Source organism: Lipotes vexillifer, unplaced genomic scaffold (genome assembly GCF_000442215.2).
Source record: "Lipotes vexillifer unplaced genomic scaffold, Lipotes_vexillifer_v1.1 scaffold1514, whole genome shotgun sequence".
NCBI lineage: Eukaryota > Metazoa > Chordata > Mammalia > Artiodactyla > Lipotidae > Lipotes > Lipotes vexillifer.
Genome location: NW_006798605.1, coordinates 60,169 through 83,575, shown reverse-complemented (window position 1 = coordinate 83,575; position 23,407 = coordinate 60,169). Strand labels below are relative to the sequence as shown.

The following is a 23,407-nucleotide window of genomic DNA, read 5'->3' as shown; positions in this document are numbered from 1 at the left end:
CTCTTTCCCCATGTGGGCCTCAATATGCAGATTTCTAAAGTACAGGTTTTGGAATAGATATTACAGTATAAAATACTGTGTTTATCATACTGGTGCATGTGCACGCACTGGCATGCATGCACACACACACACATAAACACACGCATGCAGAATTCTATTTATGGAAAGGAAAGGACAGTCATTTAGTGAGACCTTGAGCCCATATGTATAATCTACTATGTTTTCCTGGCCCAATTCTGAGTGTTGGGGTTACATCAGTGACCAAGACAAATGTTCTTCAAGCGTGTGTTGAGAGAAGAGACAAATAAATAGACTAGATAATTTCAGATACTATTAAGTATAACAAAATATAATAGGGTAATGTCATAGAATGCCTGAGAGGGGCTTATTTATCTAGGGTGCTGAGGAAAAGCCTCTCCAAAAGGGCAACAGTTGAGTGACAGCAGAAAAGAAGGAGGCTTCATTCAAAGTTATGATGGAAGAGTGTTCCAAACCCTCAGATGGGAATGAACTTGCCCTGTCCAAGGAGAAGAAAGAGGGGAGATATTCTGAGGGTTTAGTGAAGAAGAATGGAGGAGGACTCAGAGGCAGGAGCCACATGTCCTACAGGATCTTGCAGACTCTGGAAAGGAATTTCAACTCTATTCTGTCTTTAATAGAAAAGTTTTGTGTTTAAAGCAATGGATGGTTACTATCTGGTTTCAGTTTTAGAAAGTGCAGGTCTGACTATTGGGTGGATTATGGGGCAAAGAGGAAAAAGAATGGAGGCAGAAAGACCAGCTACAAATTTTTGTAATATTTTAGGTTTAGAAGGCTAGGAAATGATGGCAGCTCAGACTAGACATGTAGGAGTGAACATTATGTAAATTCAAGATATATTTTGGGGGACTTCCCTCGTGGCACAGTGGTTAAGAATCTGCCTGTCAATGCAGGGGACACGGGTTTGAGCCCTGGTCCGGGAAGATCCCACATGCCGCGGAGCAACGAAGCCGTGCGCCAAAACTACTGAGACTGCACTCTAGAGCCCGTGAGCCACAACTACTAAGCCTACACACTGCAACTACTGAAACCCTGGAGCCCGTGCTCCACAAGAGAAGCCACCGCAATGAGAAGCCCATGCACTGCAACGAAGAGTAGCCCCCTCTCACCGCAACTAGAGAACGCCCACGTGCAGCAGCGAAGACCCAACGAAGCCAAAAATAATAAATTTTAAAAAAAATTTTTTAAAAAGATATATTTTCGAAGTGAAGCCAACTATCTGATGGACTAGATGTAGAGTTTGAGGAAAGGGCCAGTACCAGATATAGATTGGAAAGTCAAAGCACTGCAGTATTTAAAAAAAGAAACTGAGAAAGAGACAATGACCTGCAGATGGAAACATAAGGGCTGCTAATAGATGTAGGTGAATACCAGATGTTTTCTGTTCACTGAGTAATTGGCAGCCACTGATTATGACACTTCTAATGAAGCCACTCGCTCTCTGTTTCTTTCTCTCAGACAGGGGCAGCACATTTTTTCTCACTTTTCTATCAAAAGCTTCTAGCTTGGGCTTCCCTGGTGGCGCAGTGGTTGAGGGTCCACCTGCCAATGCAGGGGACACGGGTTCGTGCCCCGGTCCGGGAAGATCCCACATGCCGTGGAGCAGCTAGGCCCGTGAGCCATGGCCGCTGAGCCTGCGCATCCGGAGCCTGTGCTCCGCAACGGGAGGGGCCACAACAGTGAGAGGCCACGTACCGCAAAAAAAAAAAGCTTCTAGCTTTCTGATTGCAACTAACTGGACCATTTCCTTTATCTCAGTAGTCAGTAACCTAGAAAATCAAAACACATGGTAAAAGTAGAAACTTGGAAATAAGTACTAATGACCAAGCCCAGGGTCTCTCAGGGGAAGCAAAGAAGTAAAACACCAAATTCAAAGCATGAGTGCACTTTAAAGCAAAAAAAAAACAAAAAAAGGCTTTATTATAAAGTGATAAATACAACTTAATAGGCCTTAATCGCCAGAGGTGTGCACATCCAGATACATGATTCTGAAAATATATCAGTATCCAAAATGTATCCAAGAACTCCACACTTGCAAAGCAAGCATTTTGGGGAGTGCTGAAGTTCCCCACCATCCTGAAGAGCCACCCAAGTAGGTAACAATTCACTTTAATTTAGTAAAAACAACTTGCTAGCAGCAAAAGTATTTTACAGTAATTCAACTCCAACAGCTCACACAATAAAGAAAAAGATGGCGGGCTTCCCTGGTGGCGCAGTGGTTGAGAGTCCGCCTGCCAATGCAGGGGACAAGGGTTCGTGCCCCGGTCCGGGAAGATCCCACATGCCGCGGAGCGGCTGGGCCCGTGAGCCATGGCTGCTGAGCCTGTGCTCCGCAACGGGAAAGGCCACAACAATGAGAGGCCCACGTAACGAAAAAAAAAAAAAAAAAAAAGAAGGCAAACAAAATTATAGATTTATTACCACAAAGGGTTCTTTTCAGCATAAAAATGCAGATGACCTGTTATCATTAAATTGCTACTATAAAGATACAAGCACTTTCAGTTCAGTTAGGATTAAGTACATTGCTTTCCAGTATATGCCACTTAAATATTATAGGCTTAATTTATATAACCTATACCAAGCAAACCACATTTCATGAACTTCCAAATAACATACAATTTTGTTTTAACAATAAAGAAAGGGAAAAGAAAAGAAAAAGAAAAACCAAAGGTAGAGAAGCAATAAAATGATTAGTTCTTAAGAAGATGTTACAATGTAAATAACGAGAAGACTTGGCATTCTCCAAGCTATTAAATACACCGCCTGATTTTTTGTAGCTATAGGCATGATTACAAATGTCTGTAAAACTAGGTAATGATTGGTTGCTCTTTTAAAATTGCTCAGACACATTTAATCAATTATTTCAAGAAAGGATTCAGATAAAAACTGGAAAAAGAAACTTTCCTAAAGATTGGGTATCTGATCCTAGGTACTGTTATAACAATTATATCATGGACAAAGGTGATAAGTATCACGATTGCTCTAAGAAAATTAAGGTCTGGCCTCACAATCTAGCATAAGCAGAAATGTGTACAGTTTCAAGGAAGAGGCATTTGATTCATGGGTTTTCTTGGTTTGGGGGTTTTGTTTTTTTTTTGCAGTATGCGGGCTTCTCACTGCTGTGGCCTCCCCCCGCCGCGGAGCACAGGCCCCAGATGTGCAGGCCCAGCGGCCATGGCTCACGGGCCCAGCCGCTCCGCGGCATGCTGGATCCTCCCAGACCGGGGCACGAACCCGCCTCCCCTGCATCGGCAGGCGGACCCTCAACCACTGCGCCACCAGGGAAGCCCGATTCATGGGTTTTTAAACGATCTTTGGGATTTAGCTACTGGGTAAGAGTTCACTAAAAACAGCAGCAGTATTACTCCCACTTTCATGTGTGTCTACTAAATGGCTAGGTTATGATTTGAGAGATCTTGGATCGTGGAAATTAGAAACCTTCATTAGACAAAATAATAATAGTAACTTTATTTTTGTATTGAAGTATAGTTGATTTACAATGTTGTGTTAATTTCTCCTGTACAGCAAAGTGATTCAGAAATATGTGTGTGTGTATATATATATATATATGTATATCAACACACACGTACACATTCTTTCCAAAATTCTTTTCCATTATGGCTTATCACAGGATATTGAATAATAATAACTTTAAAACTATAAACTTTCTCAACAATCTCTCTTACTTCACACTTCTTAAAAACAAATAACCAAAATGTCTTGGGGTGAATTTATATATATATATAAAGATTGTCTACAGATCTTTTAGAATCTTTATAAAATCTATCTCTGTACTGTAGAGCAACATTGGCCTAAAAAGATGCATTTTATGAAGTCAGGTGAGGCCTCTAAGCACTTGAAGCTTTTAGTCTAACACAGTTTTTTGCTTGAGTGAGTGTTGCGAAGAGAGTTCAAGAGCCTAAGCTAGTGTTAACTTTAGACCATTTATTTTAAAACTGCCTTGTGGGTAAAAAGACTAGTTGGGTGATGTATCCTTAGTACACACAGTGCTGAAGTGACCAAACCTGTGGGGTTAATCTGACTAATAACTTATAGAAATAACTGAGTTACATCTCTAAGGTGTCTAGCCAAATAAGCAATTCATATTAACTCATAATGTAGTTAAAAATTAATGGGCAGCCTTCTTGATGGAGACACATACGTATAAGGCAACATGCTAGCTAACTTCTGTGGAAAAGAGAAACTAATATTTCTTGAAATGTGTTAGGCACTGTGATAGAAGCTTTACTGAAGTGTTTTATTAATCGTCACGACAACCCCAAGAGACAAGCACTGACTTTGCCTATTTGACAAAGGAGGAATTGGAGATTAACACATAGCACTGCCCAAGTCATAAACCCAAGTCTGATCAGCACTGAAGTCAGGCTCTGATGGCTACCCTCAGGCTGTAGAGATTATAGTCATTTTCCCTGCGCTCAAGGAGATTCCAGTCTTACAGGGGCGATAAGATGTACACAAGCAATGGAGTAATGGTAAAACAAGATAGGAAGTGATAAAGGCTTCCTAGTTTTTAGAGAGGAAACTACTCCTGGATAAAAGGATCATTTGGTTTTAAGGACTGACTGCACTGACACTATGCTCATAGTAACCCAGACCCAGGAAAAGTTACACTTCAGACATGAAAAGCAAAATGTGTATCTTTAAATGATCTCATTGGGATTTACAAAGATTTTTGCATCTTTTAACCAATGACCTATGAGTAGCCTGTTTATTATGTATTCTGCTATAAAACCTTTTCAAAAGAATATCCACTTTTCTTCTTGATTGTTCACAGAGGAAAAAAATGGACATTACTGGGGACTGATATATAGTTCTGAGAATTCCAGATATGCAACAGAGAGATGGGTAATGATGTAGGACACACAGCTCCATGAGTATGGAAATTCATGGAATTTCAGAACCATACTTGGAATTCACTCACCAACATATCTAGTAAATAAGTAAACAAGACCCCTCTCTCGGCCAGGTCAGGAGGGAGGCACACTGTGCAGTCAAATCCTGCCACCAAACACGTCTTCTGAACTGCCATCTTCAAATGAAGTGCATTCCTACCGCATAATTACCATTTCAATTACATCCCTCACAAACAGAGCAGGTTTATTTGTGATTCGCATTAATTAGGTAATTTTAGTTTCATTTCTTTAGTAATTGATTTGAATACAACAGAATTAATAATTGCCTCATATCTGCACACACATTTCTTTTCAAACAAGGACGATCTGACAGCACTCAGACAGATGAAGAGCAAAAATATCCACTCAGGGATGCAGATATCTTGAGTTTTATCAGCAATGCTTTGGACTACTTTTTTTTTTTTAATTGTTGTTGATTAAAAGCAGACTAAAAGCACATCCTTTCTAGAAGACTAGTTGATCCCACATGTATGTGGGATCTTTTTCTTGGTTATTTGATTCAAGTTTTTTCTCATACTCTTTTCATCTAACAATAAAATAATAGCTACCATTCTGGTTAACTTACTCCATGCCAGTCACCATTCTGGGGCCTTTACATGTATTATTTCTAACACTTGCCACTCTGACAAAGCAGATTATTAATATCCCTGTTTTACAAACTGAGATTCTAAGAGATGAAATATCTGTCTAGAGGTCTCACATTTGATATATATCAGGGCTCACTTTTTTTTACCACATAGGGAGGGGAAGAGGAAAATTCATTCAGTTCTGTATTTTTTAAAAATATATGTTTATTATTTTCTAGTAACAAATAAAAGGCTTAAGTAATGCCAGGAAGAACATATTCCTCTGAGGTTGCTTAAATAAATATTAAGATCAAGTTTTAATGAGCACATTGTATGTTAGATGTGAAAGCATTTCGAATAGTCTAAAATATTTTACAAATAAAATATATGACTTTTAATAGGCTTAAAAACTGTTTTTTCTTAAGCCAGTTAAACATATACCCTGATCTTGTTTTTATTATTTATGGGCTTAGTAAACCTTCCCTTCAACAATAATACATGTGTAAACTTCATCTCACGTCTGATAAATTTTTACTGCAGTATTATCACAAGGTTAATTTTAGAAGAGTATTCCAGTAGGTAACAGCCAACCTGGGAATTCTAAATCTCTGACAGGGTATGATCTGAAGAAAGTCTTTTGAAACACTCGGTGCTTGTGTCTTAGATACTTCAGGAGGAAAATGGAAAAACAAGAGATCGGAGAACAAAAACTGGATGCAAAACCCCATCTCATCTGCTCAATATCAAGTTCCTTCTTCATTGCCGCCTCCCATGAGGGAAAAAAAAAAAGAAAAAGCAAGCAAGCAGAGAAAATTCTTACTGTTTCTGGCAGGCTTATGGTCTCCCTAACTCCCCAACGGCCTTTCCCACTGAAATGAAGTTAAAAGGCAATTGAGGGACAAGATCAAAGTTGACTGCATCCGTTATAATTTAGGAACACAACCAATTAGGATACCTCTCAGACACAGCACATATTTCAGTCACTTTTGCAAAAGATAAAAGCAATAGGTGAGTCCAAGATGGCCATCAGTAACACCACTGGGTTATGACAGCAAACAATCTATTTTATACTACCGACTTCTACTGCTTCAATCTTCCAATCTTTCTAGGCTGAAACCCTTAGGACTCCAGTTCTTCCAACCAGTCAACCCCCTTCTTTCACTCCCTGGCTTTCAGGTATCTGAAAAAGTACACTTCTTTCTATTGGCTATCAATATTTATCATTTATCTTCTACCAGAAACCACTTTAATCTTATGGCCACATTCATCACTCAAGCAGGAGGTAACTTCTTTAATTAACTTACAAATTCAGATATTTATTTATATGCTTTCTGAAAGAAGAAAAAAGGAAGGGAAAGATCCTATTTTTCATTTGCCTATTCCTCTCTCCAGTAGATCTGCTAACTCAAGTGGGTTCTGTGGCTTATCCCTCACTTCTGGATTCGCCATTTGTGTTCTCTCTTCTTGAGCTAGCTCTCTTCTCTGTTCTCTATACTCCACACCTCTACTCGTTCCTTTCAATGAGCAACATTCAATGGAATTTTAAATTGATGAACATGAAAAAGAGACTAAGGGTCTTTTAAAAAAGTAAACTTGGGCTTCCCTGGTGGCGCAGTGGTTGAGAGTCTGCCTGCGGATACAGGGGACGCGGGTTCATGCCCCGGTCCGGGAAGATCCCACTATGCCGCGGAGCAGCTGGGCCCGTGAGCCATGGCCGCTGAGCCTGCGCATCCGGAGCCTGTACTCGGCAACGGAAAAGGCCGCAACAGTGAGAGGTCTGCGTACCGCAAAAAAAAAAAAAGTAAACTTTATTATCATATACAAGGTAGAACGGAAAACCTAAGGATACGTTTTAACTTATTCTGCTCAGATTTCTTTTGGCATCGTAATGATACATGTCTCCTTACCATTGCCAGAAGTACACTTATATGAACATTATTTACTTTACAGCATCTCATGCTATGAATCAATATCACTCAAAAAACTTTCCAGAGTATGTAACTTTATTTGGAAATTCCACTGTATTACAGCCATTAAGAAAACACCTTATATTCAGAATAAATTTTAAATAATATTCAATGAGTCTGTTGACAGCATTTGTATATGAGAATACCCCTGACTTCAGTATGTATCATCAATGGCAGTAGTCCAATTTCATGAGTCTATTACATATCACTGAAATTTCAAGGTTAGACCTTTCTTATCAGAGATATCATTGTCTCTCTTACAAAACAGCTCCGTGCTTTGAGAAGATGGTTGACTGAATTCGTTTTTTTTTTTTAATTATACAAGTAAAAGATCTTTTATAAAAGATCCAAATAATGCAGAACTATTTAGAATAAATGATAAAACACCCTATTTACCTTCACATAAGCCAAAGTGAACACTACCAATAGTCTGGTCTTTCCTTCCTTCTTTCCTTCCTTATTCTTTGCTTTCCCTCACACACATACACACATACTTCTAAAACATAAATGGCACTCTCTTGCACATACAGTTGTATGAAAGCAATTGTTTAGTTAACTATAATTTCTCTGATTTGCTTAAAAAATAACAGATCTTTAAATCTGTTACCAGTTATTGTACTCAAACTGTGGGACCAACTAAAACTACTCAAATTCATCAAAAGATAGCCTTATTGTTAGCACAATATATGTAAAAATAATTTATTTTAAATTATGTTTTCTTGGGGAGCAGGGGTGTTTCTTTTTGTTTCCAAAAAACTGAATCCAAAAACTGTAATTAGGTCATTAATTTGTCATAGTTCAGACAGATGGCAGCGTGTAATTCATATTTTGAGTAAAAAACAGCCGACTTACAGGAAAATATCTCATTATTTCTTTTTCTAGTTCTCAATTATGTTCAAACAAAATCTATTACCACTTTCAAATATTTTGCAACATTCAGCAATATAAAAGAATTTGTTTTATATTTCAAAATACTATATTAGAATCAGTGTTTTTAAGTACTTACAATTTTAAAACAGTCTAAAAATGATTAAGTACTACTTACCTATTTTCAATACCTAAAAATTCTTAAACAGCCCAATTTCCAAGCTCTAAGTGATATATGAATAATCTAAGCAATCATTTCTAGTAAAAATAAAAGAACCTACTTCAATCAGGAGTTAAACGTAAATCCTCAGCTCGAAAAGGTATACAAATGCTACTTTTCCATCAAGAAGGTAACATATGTAATGAAAATAATGCAATCTACCTCAGACCATCTGGATAATAGATACTGACATAAGTCTGATTAAAAGGCTTGAAAGACATGTCTTACAAAAGAAATATATTTCCATATGTAAATACTGCTTGCTAAAATGTTTGTTTTGAACAACAAAAACAAAACAACAAGGCTCTTCATGAAAATGACATAACGGGAAATGTTTTATATAGTTGCAGAAGGAATAATTCCTCTTTAGAGCTCAGCCAGAAAGTCTTAGTTAATTCAACAGAAACAGAGCAATGCAGCTTCCCAGCACTTCAAAATATGGCCAAGCCCTGCATACTGATGTCTTAGTAAGTAGTAGGTAAAGTTGACACCGTCAGGTGTAAGGAGAGCTACAGCTTCCATGATAATAAGAGAGCAATGACAAAAATGTCAAAGGTGTAGACACCAGAATGTTAATTTATTAGAACGTGACTTTACACTGATTAATTATATGCTCCTCAAAATATCTGGAGAGCATAAGAAAAGTTAATTGAAGCATTCCATTTTGTACACGCAGTTTTAAATAAGTGATAGAAAAACTGATTTTAAAATTATATGTGGTGTGAAATCTGTAAACACTAAATGTGTCATATAAAGATATTAGTAATGAAGACGATGATGATGACTATAACATATTCACTGAAACATTTACACTAACTTGAATTCCACTGACTATGTTAGTATGGAATCATTAAACTAAAGAGACGTTTAGAATCTTGAAGATCATCTGTTTGGGGCTGATCTGAAGATTACAAACTCCTTTTGAGACTGAGACATGGTTGAAATAAATACATACCCTAACAAAGAAAATCACAAGTAAAATGGGATTTCAGAATTATTTCAACATCTAAGAAATCAACTTTCCAAATTTCCTCAAATAGATCAGAAACACACTATTTAAATACACATATGCAATATGTGAATCACAAGCAGTTCCTTAATTCAATAAATAATTACTGGGCTCCTACAATGACCCAGTATGATACTGTATACTGGGAATGAAGAAATATTCTGCAACATCTTAAGGAAAAACCCGAACTTTTTGGCCAACCCAATAGATAAGGCATAGCCATTTTCTTCAAAGATTCACATCTGGAAAATCTCTAATTAATTTCTTTATAATCAACATGTGGCCCCAAAATAAAGCTGTGTTCTTTGAAAAAATATTCTTAAATTCACACTCAGTAATTAAGATAGCCTTCCCTATTAACTAACCTGAAATACTATACTTTTCTATAAAATCTCATTTGCTGTGGCCGGACTACTTCAGAGATTTCATGAAACTAGTGTGATGTTTATTTCTCCTGACCTATTAATTAGAAGCTCTCCTAGATCCCCAGCTAACGTAAGGTGCCTTTCTCAGGTGGCAGTGCTATTTTCCATCTTCATCTAAAATAGATACTAAGACCTCTTAAACTGCTGGCCACATCACCCATCAACATTCCTGCGAATGGAAGTTTGAACTTATGGTAATAGTAGTTGGGGTATCCTTTAGAGGTATTATAAGATAGCTTTCATAGAGCCAGGCTATAAAATCAACACTTAACAAATCTAAGCAGAAATGTAAAATTACATTAAAGAAAATGAATGGATCCTAGGCTGACAAGAATTGGTTATAACCTGATTACATGTATAAGTTAAAAACTGAATCTGCGGGATTTAGCCAAGGAAGCCAAGAAAAAAAATGACTCTCAGAAGTATTTTGGCTGAGGCTATATCTAGGGAATCTAAATCCATGTCCATTCAGGGAAGAAGGAATTGGACAAAAGACTTCAACCATACTGATGCAAATGGCACTGCTATTTCTATTGTGATGCTGAACATATTAGGGTCTCTTAGTCTGATGCCATTAACCATTTGAATTCTGTAACTAACTCCCTTTGTTTGGATTCCTTGCTAACCAAATGACCTTTGTTGCTTTACCCATATAGGTCAGTACACACACAAAAACAGATCTGGTCAAGCCAACTGAGGTGATCCAGATCCTATGTTAGTTGGTTCAGGTTTTGTTTGTTTGTTTTATTTTTAATGAAAGTACAGACATAAATTGGTATTCCAACTTTAAACATCAATTTTGTAAACTTGTTTAATGCGAGTCAACCTTGAGACACGGGACCACTCTATATGTGCTGCCAATCAAGTTTCGGAACTTACAAGGCTGAGAACAGAATCCTACATTATAAAGAATTTCTTGGGGAAATGTTCTCCTGTGGGAACCTATTTTAGAAGCTGGCTGTATTTTTGTCTCTGTTTCATTGTGTGTCTTCAAATTTATACACTTTTGAAGAATTCTCAGAGGTAAAAGGTGAGAAGCAGTTCATTTCTCTACAATGGATATAAACTATGGTGAGCACAACACACTTATTTGCTTCTAAATGCAATGGGATTATTAATATCTCAAATAAAATATGAATTCTCTTGGACCTTGAAAGATAACATCCATAACATCCACTCCAAAAAAATATCCCTAACACAGTTTTTGTGCCCCAGCATCAGCAGTGCATCACACAAAGAAAATGCTTAATAAATGTTTGCTGGATCAGTGATTAAAAGATAAAAATATCTCCACAGCAAGTTCTGAATCTCCACATACAGGAAATCTCAGATGAAGTTATTTTCATCATTAACATTCATTTGAAATTTCATGGTGTCTTGGGTAATCAGGGCTTAATTTCTAAGATGGTGTTCTATAATATATGTTTTAAGGAAATAGATTAAGATGTTTTCTATACCACACTTTTCCCCTTACATTATTTTATCCCAAGGGGCACAATATTATAAACATAAAAAAAAATTATGTACCAAATAATTTCCAAATGATATATATCATGTTGTATATTTATCTCAAAGTTTTCAAAAAGGCTCTGCATAAAATCATTAAATTCTTTGGCTATTAATGTAGCAGAACTGGCTAGTACTTAGTTAACAAATGATTCCTCATATGTTTTAAGCTATGTATTTATAGATGAGAAATAGGTTACAGAATGAAGACAAATCATTACAGTAGAGGCCTTGGAGTGTATGGCATATGATTTTTTTTTAATATGTAACCATCAAAGTTATGATATTAAATAGACCACAAAATTTTAAGGAGAGGGCTAGCATGTTTTGTTTAAAAATCAGTGAGTCAATCACATCAACTAATCCAACTTCTGAGACTAGCATAAAAGGACTCCATTAAGCAAAAAGAGTTCATTAAAACCTGTGCTCGTACATTTCCATATAGAATTTTGATTCAATGGGGGCAGTTGGGGAAATTTGGTCACTGATCAAATGCTGAGAATTACTTAGGGAAGAATTTTTTAAAGAAATACTAAACTATTGTTAAAGTAATACAGGAGGGAAAGTAACAAAACCACAAGCTACATATTAGATTTCACTAATTAGGAAAATTCACACTTAATCTAAACTATCCTCCTGCCTGATTGCTATCCTCTCCCAAATTCCACAGGTGCTTCAAACTCTCTGTATACAGAATTAAACTAAACTAAATCTTTTCCTGGAAATCTGCTCCGGTATTTCCTATCTTCCCTGATGGAACCTATTGCCATCTATCCAATAATCTAATAATCATCATGAACTTTCTCCTATCCTTAACCCTACGATCCAAGTCCTGTCCACTTTAAGCTATTATTTCCCCAATCCTTCTCTTCCTTATTATCTTCACTACCACTGGCTCTCATGACTTTTTACTCTGTCATTGCAACAGCCTGTTAAAGAACCCCCTGCCCCTAGAGTGTTCCCCAGCCACAATCATTTTACTCCTATTGTAGCTGGTATGATCCATGTCAATAAAAAGACTGAAGTAATCTTATTTGTTAAAATCCTGTGCTCCCTTGAAAATGAAATCCAAGTTTCCTCTTATAAAAGATATTCCATTATCTTGCCCTGGTTAATTCTCCAGAGTCATCTCTGGCTTCAAATTCTAAGACTCCAACTTTGCACTCCAGAAATACCAATCTGTTTGTATTTCCCAGAACATATCATATTATTTCTCAGCTCCCACTGTGGGTTTGTTTGGTGAACAAGCCTTCTGCTTCTCTCCTAAATCCTATTCATTTAATAAGTCTCAGCTTAAGCAGCATCTCCTTCCAGGAAGTCTTCTCAAACTAGTACCACCCCTCACTCCCCATAATAATAAGAACACTGAGGTTATCATAGTATAATGCCCTGTTCAGATGTCTCTTTCAAACCAGAGCATGAGCTACAGGAGGACCAGAGCATGAGCTACCGGAGGACAAAAATAGTGTACTATTCACCTTTGGATTCACCTTACTGTGCCTGACACATAAAAGATAGCCTACAAATATTTGTTGAATTAATCAGCTAGAACAATATAGCAACATGTCAAATGCTTGTGATAATTTTAAGTTTACTTCAAATTTAAAGCACCTAAACTATTACCCCCCAAATGCATAATTAGCAACAATCAGACCTACAACTTGATTAAGTATCATCAAATGAGAATCGACGGTACTACCAGAAGCAACAAATACGGTGAAATTTTAGATACAGATTTTCAAAGAAAGAATTGATTCTAGATATGGCTAGGTTACTCTACCAAGAGGACTTTTTCCATTCTTAAAGACTGGTGTCTTTAGAGCAACAATTATAAGCAATGATTTTCTTTACATGTAACCAAAAATATAAAACTTAGCTCAGGAACACTGAAACCCAAGAAAAAGAATCTCTGGCACATAGACAAACTCTACTTCTTGCTTAACCAAAATCTTCACAGATGCTTTAAATAATAGAGGGGGGTTGTCTTTCATTTTTACCTTAAATTATTAGAAATGCCTATCTCCATTCCATGGACCTATGTAGTAAAATGGAAAGAGCAAAAGATCTGAATTTCAAACAGATATGGATTTGAAAAAAAAAAAAAGAAAACATTCTTATGAATCATGGTTTGGTGCAAAAGAAACTTGCCTACTCTGAGTGATAGCAGCAGTGATTATTTACTGGATCTTAGCATGTGTCAGGAACTGTGCTTAGTATTTTGCATAATATTGCCTCATTTAAAGCTCACAACAGGGACTTCCCTAGTGGTCCAGTGGTTAAGACTCTGCACTTCCACTGCATGGGGCATGGGTTCCATCCCTGGCCTGGGAACTAACATCCCACGTGTCACGCAGCACAGTGAAAAAGAAGAAAAATAAAGATAAAAAAATTAACCTCACAACAGCCCACTGACTTAGGTATTGCTTATCCCAATTCTACAGATAAGAATACTGGAGCTCAGAGATGTGAAGTAACATGACAAAGATCATACAGCAAGCTAGTGGCAAAGCAAGAATTCTAACACAGGCCTGTATAACTCCAAAGCCCATATTTTTAACCACCTGCAATCTACTGCTTCTGAGCCTCAGTTTTCTGTATTATAAACAGAGTAACTTCACAGAGCTGTTGTGGAGACTAAGTGATATAATATGGATCACTTAGTATAGTGCTGGGCATCCTATATATATTCAATAAATTATGCCCCCCTTCTTTCTCTCACTCCAGTTGTGATTACACATTTATAATAAGGGAAAGTAGTTCCTAAATACTCTTTACCTATTTCAGCAGAGATATCCTGAGTCTTGATTAATTCACAAAAGGAAAATACTAACAGGTCAATAAATATATATTACATAAACAGATATAAAGGAAAAAAGCAAAGAAAAACAACATAGTCTACCTCATCTTAGGACTGTGACCCTGCTATTGATCTTTCAGAACATCATAAAATCAAAATGTATCGATATTCAAAGTCAGGAGAGAAGAGGATGGGACCCAGGGATCTCAATTCCTTACCGCTCGAAGGAAGACTCCCAAAAGAACCTAACCAATCACATTACATTGTTTTTAATGTATTTCCAGTGGGGAAGACAAATTTGGGCAAAGATAGAGGCAATATAAACAACACTTCTACAGTAAGCTGTTTTGTTTCTCCAAGACAGACATTTATTCTTACTTCAAAGCAGACTTAAAAGATGGGGGGTGGGGGGTGGGGGTGGGGGTGGGGGCGGAATGAGCAGCAAAGAAAAAAATACAGAAATTTTGCTGTTAATTCCCTGCTCATACGTACTTCCTTTAGTTCCTTTTTTTTTTTTTCCTTTTGGTACATGGCCATGACACTTACCTCTGATAGGTGTAAAGAAATCAAGTCAAACTTATTTTTTTAATTTCCTGACAAGTAAAAACTAAATGTAAGGTATGTTGGGTATATATACAAAACTAAGTACTACAACTGAAAACAGAGCAAGCTTTTACATCAAGTCCATCTGGTGTTATATTAGGGCGTGTCCTATGGAAATCCAGCCAAGGGCGACTGCCAAACTAAGCTACAGAAGACAACTCAGAAAGCTGGTGAGTCCCAAAACATAAACTATATTTTTAAAAGTGCATTAGAGCATCTGCTTAACAAGATTATCTGTTATCATTCCACCCTCATAATAACCCTATTCTACTTCTGTAATACTGTTTTTGTCACTAAAACATGGGTCAGTACTGGACATGGTGGGCACCCTGAGATAATGACATTTTCAAGAGTTATCAATAAAGTGATCTAACTAAGCCACAAGGTAATATCAGTTTTACATCCCAATCCTGACAATTTTATCCTTCTGCTAAGGGACCTAAGAGGCCAACTGGTTTCTTCAAGCCTCCATTTCCTCACAAGAAAAATAGAAATCATACTATACTTATGCTTCACTAGGTTCTAAAAATGGAAACTAGCTAAGAAAAAAAATGAATGTGAAGCACTCTAAAAAGAATAAACTAGATTCCCTGACCTGATTATTGGTCAGAGTCTTGAAAAACTAGAATTACTACTTCTTCCAATTCCATACATGCCACCTGGCCATCAAACTCACTGATACATGGTATCAGTGCAAAGCTGATCCATGTAAAGGTTTTAAAGTAATAGAAACAAAATTTCTGTCACAATGTATTTTCACACCATTAGCTCTCTCCAAAGAAAATTTACTTGTTAGCATTATAAAAGTATATGATAATGAGAAAAATAAGATTAACGACAATTTTTTGAACCTTAAAAATCTTTCAAAATACTCAGCAGCAGGTATAGCACAGTTTGAAACCGATACTGAAGCAACTATACAAGAATTGGGAATGAGCTAACCCAGAAACATAAGGAATCACAAAGTAAGTCTCATCTGATGGGCCGAAATACAATATGGATTATTTTTGTATTGTTCTGTCTGAGTTGTCTGTCTCAGATTCTTAACTTCCAGATTCTATTTTTAAAATCACTTAACACTGTGTATTTCCAGTAGCCATCAAGGCATATACTGTCATCCCTGACACCGAAGACTGTCAGCAGACTCAATATGTACACTAATGATCTTGGGCAACAATGCCCATCTTCTTATCAAAGAGATCCTTATTCTAGAAGAAAAAGTCTAAGTTTCTCTAAGGAAATCCACTCGAAAATATAAGATGTAGTCATTACAAAATGTTAAGTTCACTAATACCTCTTACTTCTTTTTATCTTACATGCTGAATTTTAAAACCAAAGACTGCCAGGCACTGTAACATTTTTAGTTCTCTCCCAAGTCACCGATGCTCTCTTCTAGCACTGTCAAATAATGATAGCTGCTGTCATTATTTTTTATACAATAGCTGGCAGCAAGTTATACAGACACCATTCATTTTAGAATAGTCATCGAATAACCTAAACAAATGACTATGACCTTAGAATAAAACTGACCACTTTCCTAAAGCCAAAATAAGTGGGCTATCACATGGTAGTGTTACTGTACTGCTAGAATGTCAGTTATTTCATAAAATCAAAGGCTTTATTCCTTTTATTTTTTTTCTAAACTGTTTTAAAATAACTTTTTTACCTCTTACACATATACTCTTGTCCTCCTTGCTGCTATGGAACCTATCTTATTCTATCATAAAGGTTTTCACATTTACTTTCAGCTCTAATACTTTCAACCAAAACTGCAATTCTGTTTTTGGAAGTCACAGCCCTTTAGGAATATTATTTGAAGATATTAAAAAATGCGGAAAATAAATAAGTTCTTTTCATATAATAAAGTCAGCAATGCATATAAAGGGATTTAGGAAAACCAGTAATCTCAGACACAAGTGATTTGACAAGTCACACACGCACAAAAAATTATTCCAAGTCATAGAAAAACATCTGAGTGACCGATTGTAGGTCTCTTATTCTAATTAACAGACAAGAGTCCCTCTCTAGCACTATTTGCTTTGGCAATCTAAAATGCTGATATTCTCCTAGATCTAACAGAGAGGAAAAATGGGTATCTTCTCCATCTAACACCTAAGTGGGTAACCTAGATACTGTAAATAGAGGCTACGTAAAGGATGCAACAGACAGCTCTGAAGTGAGAGCCAAAATATTTAACCTGCAACTCTTTGGAAAAGAACATGAAAACACATGCAGCTTAGCTAAAAACTATACTAACATGGAATTGCCACAGGCTAGTAAGTTAAAAAAAAGAAACAAGAACAAAACCTCTTTACCAAACATAATTTTACTGCTGTTGGGTGAGAAAAACTCAAATATCAAAAGCACAGCTCTTATTTGTCCAAACTGATCATGCTCATACTCTGCAATGTTTATTTAAAATAAATGAGTGAACTGCCTTTTAGAAAGGACTACTTGCAAAACCAAAATCAAATTCACAAATAGAGGAGTTAATTAACCAATTAACAAGTATTTTTCAGCTGATATTCTAGCAGTGGCTGGGGGATGACAGTCAAAGTCTGATTACCCAATATTACGTACCCCTTATATTCAATGTTTCTAAAGACAATAGCTAAATATTAAGCTAACAGAAATTGCACATCAATCTATCTTTACTCTTTAGGAAATTAAATGAAAATTATCTGAAAAATAAAAAATCTATCCTGCCAAGGACCTAGTAACGTTAAATGTTAAAATGTAAAAATTGTACTCCCTACATTGCAACAGTAGTATAACTTTTATCAAATCAATAGCCAACTAGCAGAAAAAATAAATTAATGCTACAAGATCCATTACAAGAGATTAGCACTATAATTTAATATACATTCCATCACTATTAATTTTCTTCCTACATGATAAAGGAATTTCAATGACTGCTTCTAGAATGAAATCTTCCTAGGAAGTGCTTCCCATTAATAAAAATAAAGAAAACTTTTAAATAAGTAAAGTAAGTTCACATAGTTCAGTCAAAATTTCAAGTCAGTAACTAGAACCACTTAAAGTTAACGAATTGCAAAATATGTTCAATAGTATTCTATATAGTCTTGCTTATAATTCAGAAGTCTTAACTACTTATGAAGCTAGTAGTTTCACAATAACATCAAGTTTTGAAACTGTAAGAGGGAAGTGGAAAGAAAATTTGTTCTCTCAGGATAATCAGAATTAACATATTAAGAATATGCTCATAATTCACTCGATGATTCAGTTTTCTTTAGTTACTAAATCTTCATTTAACAAAGAAAGAAAATGCTTTTCCTTCACATGTCACCCAAATACAAAGCTTTTAAATTAAATTATATTTACATGTAAATCAGATGGCCTTTCTGTATAAGAATATAACACATATCAAAAGTATAAACACACGATTTCAAATTAAGTTTAAGTAGGAGTAACAAAGCATTTGCACTTGATAACTTATGAAACATTATAATTAAGAGAAAATAAACCAAATTCTTAATAAAGTATTTTGTCTTCTGTCACTGACAGCATGTAAGCTGCTTTTCTATTACACAAAAACAATGTTTACTATATCAATGAATGACCCTTTATCAAAAACAGCAGCCAAAACTGTCTATTCCTGCAAGTTCAAAACATCCTTCCAAATTTTCTCAATTCTTCTCTGGACAGTCTAAAACAAAATGCTTTCACTTTGTCAGAGAAATGGATGTAAATGAGTTCCACAATTTTCAATTACATTTCACTTCCAATGCTTTGGACACGAAACTTTCACATGTTTTAAAAAAAAAAAAAAAAAGCAACTAACACTGCAATTCTACCACTGATGGATTAGCTTTGTGCCAAGGTAATAGAAAATAATTTCTTTTTTTTTTTTTTTTTACTTCGAAGAGTCCTTTGGAAATAACGTGTTTCCATACTTTTTTACCCAGCAACGAAAACAAATCTAGTCATAAACCTGGCAAGACAAAAGAATAACCAGAAAAGCCTAACATTTCTTACCTGATACAGGTAAGCACCAGCTCCCAAATGCCACCTTGGGATAGTTCAGACTAGTAAGCAGGCTCATGTTTTACGATACCAAAATGAACAGGAATAAATCTGTGTTGCTCTTTCTTTAACAAAATCTATAGCAGCAGCTACACCACAATGTGAGAGGACCCTACAGACCTAACAAATTCAAGTCTATCGCTAGAGAAATAGGAAATAAAAAAATCATAAAATGAAGACTTACTGCTTGTCATGTGACTTGGTGAGGCATGCTGTCCATTGGGTGTGCTTGAGGTGAGGTCAATTGCCATACTGGAGTGTTCCCTTTCAGGTGAAAGCTCATTGTCACCTGTTTTCACAAAATAAAATCTTTTGGTCTCTGTTCATTGTCATCTAAAATCTAATTACCAACTTTGTAATCATATGTAAAGGGGTATGCATATATGTTTTTCCCTTAAAAAGAAACTACAAGGAAATGTTATTTAGAAATACATAATAAATGAACAAAATGACGAAAAGCAACAACCAGCCCACGATTAAAAAATTACAAAATTTCATTATCACGTTCATCTAAACTGTAAAATAATGGAGACTGGAGTAGTTGATTTCTAAAGTATCTTCTAGTTGAAAAAACTGTTTTCTTTTAACATCTAATTTAATCCTTAAGCACACAGTATTTTTAATGAGCATTTCCAAAATGCTGGCTATCAGAGAGTTAGATGTTTGAAAGGAGAGTTTGCTAAAAAAAAAATGTCAACTTGAGTGAGCTAATTCTCTTTCACATTATGTGTCTGAAAAATAGGTTACAGAGTACTAAGTATTTAGTACATGCCATATTAGTAGACATATATGTAACCCGACCTATTCTAGACTTAAAGTAAATGAAAAAAAAAAAAGTAGTAAATTGTTGATCTGCTAAGCTACTACTGATTTAAATAATATCCTTAATATAGCAGGTATATATCTATAGTTCCTTCTTATTTCACTTCAGTGCTATTTTCTCAAACTCATTTACAAGGTGAAATTGTGAACAGATAGGAGGTAAGAGTTTACAGTTCTTGACAAAAACTTCCAATTCAGAAATTACAATACAGGTAACAAACATAATTTTATTACCAATAACAGATTAATGAAAATGAATACTTACACGTTATATAGCCATCAATAGCCTCTGTTTCCATAGTCAAAGTGCAGTGCTGCAATACAAAAGATTATACCCTTAACACAATGATTCCTTTCAATATCTGCCATTAAATGCTTAACTTATTTGAAGCTCCAAGCAGTTAGCCCATGTTGCTGCTGCTGCAACCTGTGCCCAAGAAACATACTACAGTGTACTGTATGTGCTCATTTGCAAGTCACTGAACTCTTTCTGCAAATGATCTGATTCCTGCTGGAGATAGGATAGGAAAGATAAGTGTGCTATGAGATGGGCTGCAGCAAGAAATGAATGACTCTTTTAATCAGAATTTACTTGGTTTAGAGAAAAAAATAGGAAGGGGGTACACCTCCAAAGTGCCAGCTTTAACTGGGATTGAAGTATTTTACCATTCACTACTTCCTACAATCAAGCTGCAGTTTGAGGACTTCCCGAGTATACAGATAGCTCTATTCACAATTGTTGCAAGTTGGTTCATCATGTTCTAATAGGGAGGGGGGGAGGACAAACAGAAGAAATACAAAACAAAACAAAAAAACTTCGTGCCCAAGTATGTCTCGAAGGTTTCTGCAGCAGTTACCCAACTGCCAGGCTTGTATTGACATTTTATCCAACCCCAAGTTCTGTGTAAGCACCTGTTCAATGTAAACTTAATTTCCTGCCAGACCATGGTTGGATACCATGCCGAGCCTACTTAATACACTCCAATTTTGAAAAATTCATACACTTTTGAAGAGGGCAAGGGGATCACTTTTTCAAAGTTTGGGGAATTATTTTTGTGCACCAATGACACAAAACAAGAACTTAATTCTCAGAAACTAAATTGTATGAGATGACACCCCCTAGCTTTGATTTCACATAACAAAAAGATCGATAAGCTAACTGTATTCTTTGAAGAAAAAAGTTTAAAGAATTGACATGTCCTGAGAAGATTTTTACTTATTTTTTTTTCCCTTTGGCCCTGGTCCTTTTTGCCTTTAGTTTCAAAACTCTCACTGCACCAGCAGCTAAATTATTCACAATGAGCCATTTCTGTATTGATCGCCAAGTATATTTAGCCCTGGCTCCTGGAATTTCTCCATTACTTACTGGAAAACAGGCAGCTTCACTTCTTGTCTCCAAAACCACTTCCCTTCTCCCTCCCCTCCCCTTCTTCACCACCACCCTCCCTACCCCCCCCCCCAAAAAAACTTTTCTTTCTTCCTTTATGGAATAATCAGATCAAATTCCCAACTCAGTCACTACATAACACTTACATTTCAACCTGCTGTACTGTTATCAAATTCTTTCAAATTATGATTACATAAGGCTTTAAAGAAAGGCATCCGTAAAGTTTAAAGGGGAGCAATTTCTTCGGATATTTTACAAATGAGTTTATCTCTTTAAAAATGTACACATTTAACACACACATATTAAGAAAGAAACGTCAGGGAGAAGCGAAAGAAGTCTGCCCCGTCAATGAAATGGTTATTAACCCTCAGAGAAGGAAAGAAAGAAAAGGAGAAAGAGAAACGAAATGTACATACAAAAGAAATTGTCCTTTGATTAAAAAAGATTCATCACCATTTCCAGCTCTGTCGGGAGATCTCAGCTTCTTCTAACCCCTCAAAGAGGAGGTGACAATGTCGGGCTGAAGATAAACGGAGAGAGAAAGAAAGAAGTTTTTTGTGTTTCCCCCTTCACTTTCCCTCCCTTGCCCCTTCCAAGCCAAGCCCCCTGCAGAGTTCAAGGCAAGGAGGAAGGAAAAGCACTTTACAGGTGGGTCATTCCGAGCCCAAATCCAGCAAACAGATCGGCTGATAAACAAAACCAAGAAATGAGAGAGAAGGAACACCCCCCTTCTCCTCCTCCTTCTACCCCTCCCCCTCGTCCCTTTGGGATGGTCTAGTAGGAAAAGTCACTCAGGAATGGCACCACGTACTTTCAGGAAAGAGGAAAAAAAAAAGAGAGAGAGAGAGAGAGAGAGGTCAGTGCTACAGCAATGCGATTAACAAGAAGAGAAAAAACTTGATCCACCGGTTCCTTAAGAATCGACCAAAAGCTAAGACAAGAAAACTGAAAGAAAAGGCGGGGGGTGGGGGGGTGGTGGAGGGGTGTTGAGAGGGGAGGGACAGACAGGGAGAACCCAGCAAAGAACCTAGGCCAACTTCACAGGACTGCTTTTCGCCCTTGGCAAAAAAATGATAATAATAATAAATTAAATCTTAATTCCATCTCTTTTGCCCATACCAGAACCTGTCAAAGTGATTTAACGGCTGCCTTTTTACATGTCATACCAGGTTGTTGTTGTTTAATTCCAACAGGATCTGGATATTACCTTCTATCTGGACAGCTGTAATTTATTCCAGGCTACCCAACCTTTCTTGGAATTCAAGTTAAAACAAAGCAAAACAAGTCCAAATCCATGACAGCTATAGAGATGAGAACTGATTAATCGATTAACATCCCAGAAACAGATTACAAGGAGGGGACGATAAATTAAGGCAGAAGACATCATCTTCAACCCGATTCCCTGAGCGTCCTTTACAGAAATCATTACCCTAATCATAACCACAATCCATCCCTCCCAGAGAAAAATATCTATAGTATTATTATTATTTCTGGTTAATAGCAACAAGTCATTTGATCACATAACAGTGCAAAACGAGATACTATATAATTACACTTAACTTTGAAAACACTCCCCCCCTTTGCAAATCAGATACACATATTTATATATAACCTATGAATCAGAAGACAAAACAAGAGCTGTTCTTCACCACGCAAAAGGCAAGCGGAGATTTACCTCAGCAGTGCATGCAGTAAAATAATCCCATCACCCTTTTGTTTGTGTTTACTGTTAGTGTGTCCTCTCTCTTTCTTTCTTTCCTGTGCCTAACGTGTGTTTGTGCACTGCAGTTGGTGGTGGAAACTAAGGCAGTGGATCTGTAGCTAAGGGTAATCCTGTTTTTACTTCCTCCATCTTCAGCAAGGAGCAGGGTTAGCCCGGGACAGCTGGTCAAACCCCGAGAAACCGATCCGCCGGAGCCCGAGCACATCTCCCCCGCCGGCCGGGCTCGCGCAGACGCCCGCGGGCGGAGGGCCGGCTGGCGGCGGCGGCGGCGGATGGCGGGCGGCGGGGCCCGGGGCGCGGGCGGGAGGACGTGCGTGCGCGCGCGCGCGTGTGCGGGCCCTGGGCTCCTGTGCGTATGTGCGTGTGTGTGTATGTGTGTGCGCGCGGGCTGGCGAGGGCGCGTGTGCGCGTGTCTGCGCGCTGCGCCGCTCGGCGCGCTCGGCAATCGATTACAGGACAAGTGCTGCCCCGGCGGCTCCGCGACGCGCGCCCTCCCTC

General features: G+C 37.1%; 1 protein-coding gene across 4 annotated transcripts in view; it reads right to left on the bottom strand.

Annotated features, from left to right (window-relative positions):
* The window catches only part of IKZF2 (IKAROS family zinc finger 2), a 179,353-nt gene extending 156,295 nt beyond the window's left edge, over positions 1 to 23,058 (bottom strand). For 2 of the 4 annotated variants that reach the window (XM_007470609.1, XM_007470608.1), the window contains exons 1-2: positions 20,065 to 20,098; positions 19,162 to 19,266 (exon numbers count right to left, since the gene is read on the bottom strand). In XM_007470609.1, coding sequence (XP_007470671.1) covers positions 19,162 to 19,266; positions 20,065 to 20,098 — 139 coding nt within the window. Of the gene's footprint in view, positions 1 to 19,161; positions 19,267 to 20,064; positions 20,114 to 21,602; positions 21,792 to 22,861 lie in introns of those variants that run through there. The other 2 variants (XM_007470607.1, XM_007470606.1) reach the window with 2 other exon arrangements.
* Positions 23,059 to 23,407: the final 349 nt, after the last annotated feature.